Source organism: Sardina pilchardus, chromosome 12, assembly GCF_963854185.1.
Source record: "Sardina pilchardus chromosome 12, fSarPil1.1, whole genome shotgun sequence".
NCBI lineage: Eukaryota > Metazoa > Chordata > Actinopteri > Clupeiformes > Clupeidae > Sardina > Sardina pilchardus.
The window spans coordinates 31,104,807-31,118,743 of record NC_085005.1 but is presented as its reverse complement, the minus strand read 5'-3'; the positions used below and the strand labels follow the sequence as shown (position 1 = coordinate 31,118,743).

Below are 13,937 nucleotides of genomic sequence, written 5' to 3'. Positions count from 1 at the left end.
CAATGTTAAGTCTATGGGGGAAATTGTAATAGTTTTTAACTAATAGTTTAAAAAGTATAAAAGTTACAAAGTTGAAAAATACAAAGCACACATGGCATAAGCAAGACCTACGCAACAAAGTTTGAATGAAGTTTCTACGTTAAACGGTTCAAGCTGAATTGCGAGCGTTAGAAGAAGAAGACTAAGAAGACTTGGAATAACAGTATAGTGCATTTTCATGCACTCTAATAATCTCATCCAGTCCATGTTGAGATTAGAAATAATCTCATCCATATTTAATTCAATGACACCCCCAACCGCCCACTGTGGTCTTCTGATGTATGTCTTTCGTGTCGACCAGCTAGAAACGCCAGATCAAATTCAAGACTCTTTTCTTCAGTGGTTCCATGCTGGTGGAATGAGTTGCCCAGTGCTCTCCGTTCCTGTAATAGTTTTGGATCTTTCAAGAGGAGTCTAAAGGCATATCTGCTTAACATACACTTATGCGCTTCTTATGGATTATGCTTGCTACATAATAATAGTTTTTAAACTGATACCTGCTTTTCTTTTATTGGAAATTTGATTCTTTCACAGTCTGTCCTGAGGTGCCACTGTGGTTTTGTTGGCCTAATGATAATCAGCTGATATCAGCAGCCACAACCTTTGCTCCCTTTTGGTTCACCACCACCACACAGGCCCACAGCGACTTGAAAGCTCACATTATTCAGTCCTAACACAACAGCCAATGACACTAGTCATTAATTGCTCAACAATATGGATAATGACGAGTTATTTGCTGCAACTTAATTGTGGCCTAGGTTTACTGCTTTTCAATAGGCAAATCTAGTCTAGGCTATACTCAAATTGGCTTTAAGATGGGCAAGTAGGCTAAAGCAATAGGCTAGACATGACATAAACACAACACAAAACGAATTTGCACTTTATAACACGGAGAGAAACCTGATCATGTAGTTGATTCTGTCCTGTCTTCTCATTTACGTCAGTTTGGCGTAATAATCAAGGCAACTTGCAAACTGCTAACCCTACTACTGCTTGTTGTCTATATGGGGACTATTTTCAGATGCTGGGTACGATATCACTGCGCCCGTGGTACGTTTGCAAGTTGCCTTGATTATTAAGCCAGATGAGAGTGTAGTTCCATGTCAAATCAGCCTAGAAAAACGCCAGGTTTCATTTTCAGTTGGTCTTATTGCACTTTCTAACTTGAGAAGAGACACGTTTTAAATGGGAAAATTACTGGAAATCTTAGTCACTTTTAAACATGATGCTAGCAGGTGAGATGCTACTGGTCTAATCCGTTTCAATGATCTATGCTAGGCTGAAGCTAAAAGTTGTATCGCCAGACTCGCAGAATGGCTGGATAAACGGGAAAAAGGTAAACATCAATTGTTTTGCTCGAGGTGTAAAATGAACGAAAAGCAAAAGCGAAGCCAGCAATGAAATCGCCAAACCTGCATAGTTTTCCCTTAAGGTGTAGTCAGTTTCCCTCTTATTTGTTGTGATGAAGAGATAATTCAGGACAGCTTACGTATCTATAATCTTCAATAATTCCTTGATTAAAGGGGGAAATTCAGGGGAAATTGAAATAGTGAATTCAGCAGGTTTTCCTTCTCAATCAACCTTAATCTTTGCACATTTCTACTTGAAAGCTAATTTTAGAGGGGTTAAAGGTCAAAAGTAGAGCATTCATACAGTAAGGGGTGAGATTAAGGGGTTCTGTTTCATGTGTGAAAATAAAATGACCAAGTTCACACAGGAAACTCTCGAGTGTCGCTGTAACTGGTGGCGACGTACAGTGCACCAATCAGCTCTTGCTCCTAAAGAGCCTTCTAAAACAAGCTGCTTTCAGTTAGCCTGACTCTCGCCAGACCCTTGTAGTTCCGCCATGCTCCACCAGAGGCGTTTCGCTGAGCTCTACACAAGGGTCTGGACGCGAGGGCAATCCAAACCCCTGCCAGTGATCAAAAATGAGCAGCCAATCAGGAGCGCCGAAGCGAGTGTTTGATTCAAATAACAATGGCGGCACGCAGCGAGGAGTCTTGTGCTGACATTGATTCTGCTATTTCAACCGTTTTGTCGAATCTATCGAGTATTCATTCTTTCAGAGAAAAGTTTTGAAGACATTTATTGGTGGCAAGGATGTTTTTACTCTTCTTCCGACCGGGTTTGGCAAGAACTTGAAGAAGCCTAGCACGTCATTCAAGATAACAGGCAAGTGGTTTATCAAATCACATGCGAGGATGTTTTACAAGGACCCGCCTTCAGAAATACATCTCCTACCGAGAAGTCCCAGATCCTTGTGTGAAGCAGACAGCGAACTACAGGATCTGGCGAAAGTCAGGTTAGCTTTCAGTTGCCTTAACAGCCTCATATTCTGAGTTGCTGTTTACAGGTTGGACGCTGCCCATTTCTAATGTACGTGAAACAACTATTAGAAACGAGCACACACCTGCATTTCCTTTCACCTGCAATTTTTATGAACACACTGACAATATGTGAATGGCTGATACACACACAGCTTGCTCCAGCCAGCCAGTAACTTGAGCAGAGGGCAGCACCGCACTTCTCTTACATTCAATTGGTCAGGCACCCAGTCCAGCCACTAGAGGGCAACACCGCACTTCTCTTACATTCAATTGGTCATCCAGTCCAGAGGCCTCTAGTAGCCTAGAAATCTAGACGCCCCTAGTGGCAGCAAATGTAAATTGGCTGGCGGGGCAGTCTAGCTACGCTCCATTGAGCCAGGGAGCTGAGAAACCAAGAAATGGACGGGCAATCACAGTGTGTATAGAGTCGGGGGGCGGGCTTAACATAATGGTGACTGACATGCGACCAGAAGTTGTGACGGTAACACATCCTGCTATTTGAAAACAAGAAGACAATTCGTTTAGTATTATATTGCGGAGAGGGAATTTGAAAGACAACTGTTTATATCCCACCCCTCGGATTGAGCCCTGCCTACGGTGAGTTCCCAGACCCTACATCTTTTTATCACATTTAAGGGCCCTTACAGAGTTTGCCTGGTCATATGTGCTCCTGTTGGAATTCCTCCTCCAAGTACTGGCAACTGTGCACATAATTGTTGTGACTGAATTCATAATATAACCATGACACATGAGTCTAAAAAAAAAAAGTAACTCAAAACTGTATCAGAGAAATGTGATTAACGTGGCCTAACGCCCTCAGAAGAACAGACTGAGCTTCTCACTGCTGATCTCCTCAGAAGAACACACTGAGCTTCTCACTGCTGATCTCCTCAGAAGAACAGACTGAGCTTCTCACTGCTGACCTCCTCAGAAAAACACACTGAGCTTCTCGTACGCGAAGACGAGGCGCTCCTGGCGGTGATGCAGCTCGTTGCGACGGCGGCTGCTCTCCGTGCTCTCCTCCAGATACTCGTCCAGCTTGTGGATCTCCATGAGGCCCTGCACCTTGAGGCACAGGATGCGCATGGACTCATGCAGCAGGAAGTGCAGGATCAGCATGGGGACCTGGTCTGCCAGCCGCTGCACCACAATCTGACAGGACAGGAGAGACGGAGAATTGCAGTGAGTTAACATTTTCAAGCACCGGAAAGCCAAAAATACAATACACAAACAGGAAACAAACAAATGGGGAAAAAGCAAATAAAAAGGGAAAGGGAGAGAGAGAGGGAGGGAGAGAGAAAAAATTAAATACCGTACTGTTAATGTTTGTGTGAAAAAGCTGCACCTGCAAAAAACCCTATCAAGGTGTGCAGGTCCTTTCTTGACAATGTTTGTGTGAGTACCTGGTAATACTCTTTAAGTATCTTGGGGTAGTTCTTCCTGCTGTCTAAATCAGCATAGTTCTCTTCAGCAGCGTCCAGTCTTTCATTGAGGATGCTGTCCTGTGTAAAGACCAGCTTCTCCATCTTAAACTGCTCACAGATTCTCTCTGCCACTGTGGTCTCCTGTCTCGACTGGATATCTTCTATTGTTTTCTAACAGGCAGTAACAATGGCATTGTTGTTTTATGGAGTATTACTGATTCCTGAGATCATGTAAAATATTTGTTCATGTGGATGACTACTAAGATGAATTGTTTTCCACCCCCCAACATTTTTTTAAATAAGATAAGTCATAATCACCATTGTGAAACGTCTGAGGTAAGGATAGTTTGAGAAGCATGTTTTTGAGATTTCCTTAAATTGATCTTGGACAATATCTGGAAGAAATATTTTCACAACCTGAATATATAAAGCAAAATAAGGCAATACTCTCATTTGAGAGAGATGAGATTATTTTGAAAGAAATAAGTAATCCTGATCATTGTGATAGCGTACATAAAAGCGAAAAATAACAGACACCTTTTATGTTCTTCAAAGTCTCAAGGGCTGGAGGCTGTTGCTCCACCACCAGATCTTGTGCTGTCTTCAAAAACACTCTGTACTCGCTAAAAGCAGGTAACTCTCTTCCTCTGTGTTTTGCATCATAGTCGGCAACAACCTCTTCCACTTTCTGGCCAACTGTTAATTCCCATATGTGTTTTAGGTTATCACATTGAACAGCTACATTACAGTGATTTCTCTTCATGTGATGAATCATAGTGTCAATGCGCTAAGAGTGTGAATTAATCTGCTGCTTAATACAATGGACTCTCTTGCACTTACATGAATTCTTGCTGTTTTCAAGGACCCTTTTAAATTCTCCAAACTGGGCACGAAGGAGCACATAGAGGTGTTCACTGTTAATGACTTCTCCTGAGACCAGGCATTTGATCTTGTCAGTAAACCGGCTAATGATCTGTGAAGAAACAGCAGCATTACAGATCAACTCAACACTACTAGCTCTGAGCAACCAACACTGCATGCACTCCTGTCATGTAGTCATGTCATCCTACAATGTACATGTCATCCTATGTACTGTACATTGTTACTGTACCTCAACAAAGTACTCCTTCTTCTCCTCAGGATCCAGTGGAGGACCTTTCTTGAACTTAGTTAAGAGTTGCTTGGTATCGCTCAGCTTTGAATTCACCTGATCAGACAATCTTGGAAGAGAATCCTGACAAATTTACACACACACACGCACACACACACACACGCACGCACACATGCACACACACACATGTACAGTGCACACATACACATGTACACATGTACACATGCACACACACACACACACACACACACACACACACACACACACACACACACACACACACACACACACACACACACACACACACACACACACACACAGGCACACTCTCAGAATGATAATGTGAACGTTACAGTGAAAAACATTTAGTTTTAGAGTTAGAACAGAAACTGAACTAAAATAAAAACTTCCTTTGACAAATCCTTTACAGTAATACATCAAGTAAAGTGTAGTAGTAGTGCTCTGTTTATGTCATACCTCATAATCCAAACAAATATAATATAGCAAGAAGGTTGTCATCGTATACTGTAAAATGAGTAAAAACCTGCCGTGCCCTGTAGATACTGTCATAGCAGAGGCCTGTCCTCTTGAACATCACTACTCACCTTGATATGCTTCACCAGCTCCTGGGTCAGTTCAGTAGCAAGGAACTGGGTAGTGGCTCTTCCCTCTTCTAGAAGGCAGCTGGGAATTGTTCATATTTGATTTAAAGAGGACATAAAATGGATGAATTGAGTATTGCACTGTGTTCTCTGGTGTACAAATATTATATATTCAACTTTGATTCATAAAAAATAAACTCAATTGCAATTTTAAAAGCCCAATTAAAACCTTACATTTAGTCTGGGTATAGAAATGGTCCGTTTGACTAAATGGCGCCCTCTTTGGCCACCACAATTGAACTTCAATGGCTTTGCGATATCTGACATCACAAACAGGCTTTGTTCTAATTTGTCCATTTTTTGGCTATTTCTAATTTCAAGATTTTCAGAGGGCACAACCATGCCTCATGTTCATGATAGCTCTTTGGTTATGCACAACCTCTCCAAATTCATGAAAACCAAGACAGTTTCCATTCTATGTCTCCTTTAATTGAATTGTAATTGTGACAATTAATTGTAATTTCAATTAATTAAGGCAGAAGTGACTCAGTATTCTCAACTAAGATGATAAAAGAAGTGATTATTTGCACCCGGGTGTAAATAGTGGAATCGAGGCATTTTCTTATTTACACCCAAACCTGAAATGCGTGCTATCCAACATAGCGGGACCATCTTGGCAGGAGATGGCCTACCTAAATCTAACAAGTTAGGATTATTAAAACTATATTTGAGATGGGAAAGTGGTACTACATTTCCACAAACTTTATTCAGTGAACGGGTAAAGCCGTCCGTTTGCAAGCAAAATCAAGAAATACGATCTATTAGTTTTGTTTACCGTTACCTAGCAACCCCAACAAGTGAGTCAATAATTAGTATTCTCCCATTCTTTTTCAACGGGGCGTAGTACAGTGGATAAGTGATTGGGTTACCATGCTCAAGGTATAGGGTTCGAATCACAGCTGAAGTGTAACTTTTTGCCTGCCAAAGTACGCACGATGACTTCTATTTTCTTAGATGACGTTACCTCGCGGCAAATAAGAGTTTGTGCTTTTTGAACCTGTCAAAGATTGACTGGTTTTATTTCAGTTATGAGTACAGTTAAGTAGAAGTAGGCTTCAGTAGGCTAGTTGTTAGTAGAAAGGTTGTGTTTTGACTTTGAGCCCCCAACGCTGCCTGGAAGGCGCTTAGGCATGGGTTAAGGCAGTGGTTCTCAAAGTGGGGTCCGCGGACCCCTGGGGGTCCGTGACGTGTTGCCAGGGGGTCCGTGAAAAAGTTACAATTTAACCCTATGAGCCCGACGGACGCAAAGTGCGTCAAAAAACACACACATTCTTCTTTGTTACATTGCTCCGTGATTATTAGTCATAGCGAGATGAGACTTATATTGCACGAAAGAGCAGAACCGGGGCTTTCCAACGAGACTAAACACATGTCTGTACGATCAAGTATGAACATAAAATAAAATCATGAAGTTAAATCAAAGTATATCATATTTACAGTCTATATTGCTCTGCGTTCACCCGCGCATCCAGAACTCTCGCTTGAATTACTCGTGGATCCCGCATCGCACAGACATGACACGCATATCAAATGAAAGAGGAGAAACAGAGCTTTCCATTGATACCAAATACATCGATCATTTTGTTTTATAAAATCAGACGAAGTGACAAACAAATAATAATGTCATATAGCTTCGGCTACCATTAGCCTACTCTCGTTTGATTTACTTTACGTGAAACCGCCATCAGAAATATACGGCACGCATGTCAGATGAAAGAGGAGAGCTAGAGCTATCCACAGATAGCAAATACAACATTCTAGGCCATAAAACAGACGAAGTGATAGCAAAATAATAACTTCATTTAGCTCCACTTACCCCATGTTTTTTGTGGCATAATAGCCTATGTTCATAATCCAACGTTGCATGTGTTTCTCTATGGCAAGTCACGTTCATAATACGGTTTTGAGATCCTAGCAAACTCCTGTATGGTATCGAATTCAAGACTCATACTGCATCCAAATTTGTTTGACAAATAAACACTTTTTTGCCTTTACTTTGTTCATTGCAATGCAGTAAAAAATATTATAGAGAATCATCATCTGTGCACGTCATGTGTGCTACCACGCAAACAAGTCAGGTCAGATCAGCTAGTGTCACAAATATATGGAGCGCAAAAAGTGTCAAAAGTCATTTCTCAGCACTGAATAAAAATTGCCATTTATTTCTGGAAGGCACACACCACATATTTCAGTAAACTGCTCAGCCCCAACGTATACCTCCACCATGGTTCTTATATTGCCATTTTCAGGGCAGTCAGGCCTACACAACCATGCAAGTCATTTTTAATAGTAATGCATGTATTTCTAGCAGTTTGATTGTCTTACTCTGACACCAGTTTGGTGCCTGTTACTGCATCATTGATTTTCACTTGACTAATCTTTGATCTTACTAATCTTACTAATCGTCGATTAGTAAATGTATAATTTAATTTACTCCATGACAGTTACCTCTGAATGCATAATTCATGCTGTGATTGCACTGCAGTTTGTCAGTCTGTTTTTATTATTATTATTATTTCAATGAATTCTAAATAGAATCCCACCACTATTCATTAATGTGAGTGAAATACAGTTACACAGTAGGCCCACATTTGACAAAACACTGTTCCTAGGCCCTACTTTTGCATCAAAATGCCTATTTTAAATGATTTGCATTAAAATGCCTATTTTAAACAATTGTGGTAACTGTAATTTTGTGGTGCGATGGGGGGGGGGGGGTCCTCGGAAAAAATTCTGCTCCATTAGGGGTCCTCGGACCAAAAAAGTTTGAGAACCCCTGGGTTAGGGTTAAGGTTAGGTTAAGGTTAGGGTTAAGGTTAGGTTAAGGTTAGGTTAAGGTTAGGAGTAGGATTAAGTGCTTTTAAGTCAACAGTGGCAGCGCTGCCTGGAAGACAACTCAGAAAACAACTCTTTAAAGTAGCTTGTCTTTGATAAAGCTACCACATGACCACTCATTAACCTAATATTTGTATAATCACTTCCAAGTAACCCAGACATGGCAAAACAGCTAAAAACTGTTCAAAACTAAATTAGGCCTAGCCTACTGTAGAGCTGGTAAATACACAGGCCTATTGACAGAGAACATGGATGTTAGACATCGGGTGTAAATAGTATTGTTGATTATTACACTATTTACACCCGGGTGTAAATAGTAATGTTCATTATTACACTATTTACACCCGGGTGTAAATAGTAATGTTGATTATTACACTATTTACACCCGGGTGTAAATAGTAATGTTCATTATTTGCACCCGGGTGTAAATAGTAATGTTCATTATTTACACCCGGGTGCAAATAGTCTCTGCCTAAAAGAATGGATAAAGAAACAACTTGCCTAAAATACTTGTGATGTTGGAAAAAGTCTCTCTCCATCCGAATGGCCTCAGCCAGAGACATTTTGTCATGAATTTGCTGTTGACCCCGGCACTTCACCATTATATATCCCTTGCTGAGCGGGATAACTTGGTTTAGAGCAATTTTTAAAATGTTTGGTTCAGTTCCACCATCCACAAGGTCTGGCTTTGTCAGAATGGCTGTATAATAACATACAGAATAACAGGAAGTAGAAATATCTAATGACGTTTTCTCCTACATTGTGGTTAATAAGGAGAAGGAGATTGTTTCCAGTGTTCTCACCCAAAGTTCTTTTCCCTTCTGGATCAACTTCCTGGGCCATTCTGAGAGCTTCAGTTGTTGCTATGTCAACATTACATGGGACCACCACCAGGTTAATCGTTGCACTCTTCTCAATAAAGTGCAATATGAGCTTTTTAATCTTAATAAGAAAGAAATCATTGTTAAAATACATTTAATAATAATATCAGTGTATGTATACTCTTTTGATCCTGTGAGGGAAATTCAGTCTCTGCATTTATCCCAATCGGTGAATTAGTGAACATTAGGCACACTAGGCACACTAACCCGGAGCAGAGAGCTGCCTGCTCAAGAGCACTGCTTGGGGAGCAGTGAGGGGTTAGGTTAGGTGTCTTGCTCAAGGGCACTTCAGCTGTGGATGTGGACATGGGAGAGCGGTGCTCAACCACTCCCCTGCCCACATTTATTTCTACTGGTCAGGGATTGAACCGGCAACCCTGCGGTTACAAAGTCGCATAATTCCCATAAAGGCTAGCAGATTTTTATTTGTTTTATTTTTTGAATCGCAGTTATTTCATGGATCCAGGACACTATGCACCCTGATAAAGTCCCCTTGGTCCCCTATCAGCTGGTTTCATTCTCACTGAGCTCAATGCAATTCAAACCAGCTAATAGGCTAACTGAAATAAAACCATGCCAATCTCTTGGTATGGTGAAGGGTATGTGTTGGTTATTTTAATTCCAAAGGTCAAGGGGACTTCATCAGGGTACATAGTGTCCTGGATCTTTGAAATGACTGCCTGGCATTTAAAAAATAAAACAAATAAAGTTCTGCTAGCCTCTATGGGAATTTTAGCACATAGAGTTAACATACTGTAGGCCTTAAAGGTTGGATATTGGTCTTTTAAGGCATTAGGATCAATTTCCAAAAGATGATTTTATATATAGTCAACTTTAGCATGTCTTCCAATACTTTTGGAGGGGACTGTATACAGTATATGAACATTTGAATGTTGTTCATAAAATCTCTTCATCTCTTCATCACCTGGTCTGAGATGTCGTCTGGTTGGCCAGGCACTGGGACTCTGGTGATCCCGGGCAAGTCGATGAGAGTGAGATCAGACACATCAGGAGACATGATCTCCAGATGGATCAGAGAGCTGCTGATCCCAACGCCATCTCCCGCCAACTCATCCTGGGCTTTTGGGAACATTCAGGAGGAGGTAAAACTGGCCCCCACATCCATTTTTGTTCTGTCCATACTTGAGTCAGTTATTTAGGCTTGTAACTGACTAAAATAGTATATTAAAACCATATATTTAGGCTGGGTATTGACTAAATGGCGCCCTCTTTGGCAACCCCAATTGAACTTCAATGGCTTTGCGAGGTCTGACATCACAAGCAAGCAGTTTTGCTGAATCGCCCATTTTTTAGTGTCTATTTCTAAGTTCAAGATTTCCATATGAAGGAGGGCACAACCATGCCTCATGTTCATGATAGCTCTTTGTTTATGCACAACCTCTCATAATTCATGAAGACCAAGAAAAAAATTATTTCCATTCTAGGTGACCTTTAAGGTTTTATCATATGAGAGTATTCCAGTGTAATTGCCATTTCAACCCTTTTAACTCACCATCCCTGACACGTTCCTCAACCAGGGAAGGGTCATCAAACTTGATCTCTGTCCCGCTGTATTTGATGATAGCAGTCCATTTCTCTCCCAGCTTCAGCGTCCTCAACTTCAGTTCCAGAGGACATCTCGTCACAATGCCTGAAGGAGACACAGCCATGACACAATCATAATGTTTGGTTGTTTTGTTAAAACTTAGATATGGAAATATATTTTGACATAATCATAATGTAAAAAAAGTGCTAGTGTGGAAAATGATTGATGAGCCTGTGATGGGTACCCAGGGACCACACATTCGGATGCTGTACTGTAATGTATATTGCAAGTAAAGCATGGGAGCGTCTGCTATATGAATAGATAATCTCACCGCTGCCTCTGGGGAGAGCCACTCCAGACAGCGCCTCCAGCACAGAGCTCTTCCCTGAGCTCTGGTCTCCGATCACAGCTATGGCAGGCAGGGCCAGATCCTGATCAATGCCAATGAAGCGGAGGGCATCGATGACATCTATCAATGGCCGGACTTGCTCATCATAGTGGTGGTGGAAAACACCATCGGCTCGCTCCATCTTGCCTTTGCACTTGCCGTGTAAATAGAATAAGAGGATCCCTTACTGTGTCTAACCAAGCTGATGGAGTCCACCTTTGGCTGGTCTTTATATAGAGCTTACAAAGCAAACTGGAAGTGAATGCTGTTGGTCAACTGCAGTAGAGATGCCAATAGTTGTAAAAGCAAAGGTCTGTGAGACAACAACCGATGACAATAGATGCCCAATACAACATGATATGTGGAATGAATAAAACTTTTATTATTGTCAGTCAGAATGTCATCCTGTAACATCACTACTTTCCTTGTAAAAGTGTGGACTTTCATCTTTGGACTTTCAGCTGCACTTGTTTTGCCAAGCCTTTCCACATTGACAAGTTACATTTGATTATTTGATTTGTTTTACAAATTATTTCTGATCGAATTATTTCTGAACAATGTGTCAGAATGTGTCCCCTTTTCAGCAAATGATTTCAAAGCTTAAAGTTTACAGCATGAGGGAATTTCCAGTGGCTCCAATAAAAAACACATGCAATACTGATATCAGCTTTGTTCTCTTGCCAGTGGTGGCACAGCAGACACTTATTTAGTTATAAACATTTATAGTCACTCATGATGGAACAAAATGGCCGACTGAAACTGTTATCAGGTTTAGTAAAGAACATATTCTTAACTATATGTCATCTTATAAAGGATTGATAGCACAATTATCCCACTCAATTTCTCAAATGTGTGATACTAATGGTTTCTAAGTGGACCGAGAGAGATTTTTGGTCTAGCCTAACGAATAAAATAGATACAAAAAAGATTCGTTCACCAGGACCACATGATGTCACCTCTGTTTGGGGTCACAAATACATGTACTTATGTTTTTCACAAGCATATTGTGTACATGAAATGTCTGTGAATAGGGAATGTCACAACATGACGGTTAGGGCTGTCAAAGAAAATAATCTCATCCAGTCCATATTGCTATTTTAATTAATTGATCAAGATGTACACCCCCAACCACCCACTGTGGTCTTCTGATGAACGTCTTTCGTGTCGACCAGCTAGAAACATCAGATCAAATTCAAGACTCTTTTCTTCAGTGGTTCCCTGCTGGTGGAATGAGTTGCCCAGTATTCTCCGTTCCTGTAATAGTTTTGGATCTCTCAAGAGGGGTCTAAAGGCATTTCTGCTCAACATGCACTTATGCGCTTCTTATGGATTATGCTTGGTAGTATATTAAATTGACATTGTTGTTTATGCTATGATCCTAAACGTATACGGCCTTACCATGCCATAGTTATTGCTATTATAATTATGATTGATTGAATGGGCAATATTGTTATTTGCTATTCTCCTTCATGGTCATTGTTTATTTTCTTTAGGCTGTTGCTTAAATTGACATTGCTTATTATTGCTATTCTCCCTAATGTAGCCTGACCAACTGTCACTGTTACAGTTTTTTTTTTTTTTTTTGTACATCGCTTTGGACAAACGCGTCTACCAAATCCGCTAACCATAACCATAACCATAACCATAACCGTAAAATAATCTCGGCCTCTTGACCTACAGTAGCAGTGTCTGGAAGTGATGGAGGTGGACGTGACTAACTGAGGGGTAACTTGCAGGCCATTACAGTAGCATGCAGGACAGGATAGCTCTGGCTGATGAGAGTGACCAGTACTGGGTCAATGATACAGTACTTCCCTCAGGCTGCATTCAACCGGTCCTGTCATCTGGATGAGCGTGTCTGCTGTGCTGTGAGACCCAAGACACAAGACTATAATGTGTCCACGCATCACAACATACGCTCCTAGACCCAAGACACAAGACTATAATGTGTCCACTCATCACAAGATACACTCCTAGACCCAAGACACAAGGACTATAATGTGTCCACGCATCACAAGATACACTCCTAGGGGGGAAAAGGTGCTATATAGAACCAAACATTTTTCTATGGCATGCATCATATATGGCACCCCTACATTTATACTTTTTGGACCGTTTTGAAGGGTCCATCAAAGGAACCCCTAAGGGTTCTTTAGCCTGCATGCTCTAGCACCCCAATAACCCTTTTCAAGAGTATAGGCCTATATGAAAAACAAACTAATAGGGCTACATAATAATAGTTTATAAATTGATACTTGCTTTTTTTTTTATCGGAAATTCGATCCTTTCACAGTCTGTGCACTGTAGATGAATACCGAATACTGCCCTGAGGTGCCACTGTGGTTTTGTTGGCCTATGATAATCAGCTGATATCAGCAGCAGCCACAACCTTTGCTCCCTTCTGGTTCACCACCACCACACAGGCCCACAGCGTCTTGAAAGCTCACATTATTCAGTCTTAACACAACAGCCAGTGACACTAGTCAGTCATTTATTGTTCAACAATATGGACAATGCTGAGTTAATCGCTGCATCGTAAATTGCAGCCTAGGCCTACTGCTCTTCAATGGGCAAATAATAGGTCTAGGCTATACTCAAATTGGCTTTAAGATGGGCAAGGCTAAAGCAATAGACATGACATAGACACAACACAAAACGAATTTGTCTTTTGGTTATGCTTATAGGCTACATCACCAAAACTGTGTTCAACATAGACATAAGCCT

At 41.0% G+C, this 13,937-nt stretch overlaps 1 protein-coding gene across 1 annotated transcript; it reads right to left on the bottom strand.

The window, feature by feature from the left end:
• Nucleotides 1–2,871: 2,871 nt before the first annotated feature.
• Nucleotides 2,872–13,126, bottom strand: LOC134097660 (interferon-induced GTP-binding protein Mx2-like). The gene is made up of 12 exons (XM_062550592.1): nucleotides 11,157–13,126; nucleotides 10,793–10,930; nucleotides 10,205–10,359; nucleotides 9,202–9,340; nucleotides 8,900–9,098; nucleotides 5,507–5,585; nucleotides 4,902–5,024; nucleotides 4,631–4,763; nucleotides 4,328–4,486; nucleotides 4,109–4,185; nucleotides 3,770–3,961; nucleotides 2,872–3,518 (listed from the first exon to the last, which is right to left on the bottom strand). The coding sequence occupies exons 1-12, from the start codon at nucleotides 11,353–11,355 to the stop codon at nucleotides 3,294–3,296; spliced, it is 1,818 nt and encodes a 605-aa protein (XP_062406576.1). The 5' UTR covers nucleotides 11,356–13,126; the 3' UTR covers nucleotides 2,872–3,293.
• Nucleotides 13,127–13,937: the final 811 nt, after the last annotated feature.

Bases quoted from the DNA above. Each gene is read 5' to 3' on its own strand.
- LOC134097660 (XM_062550592.1), bottom strand. From the start codon at position 11,355: ATGGAGCGAGCCGATGGTGTTTTCCACCACCACTATGATGAGCAAGTC. The intron at 9,341-10,204 runs GTGATGAAGAGA...TTTCTTATTAAG, and splicing joins CAGACGACATCTCAGACCAG to ATTAAAAAGCTCATATTGCA. The intron at 9,099-9,201 runs GTGAGAACACTG...GTTATTATACAG, and splicing joins AGAAGGGAAAAGAACTTTGG to CCATTCTGACAAAGCCAGAC.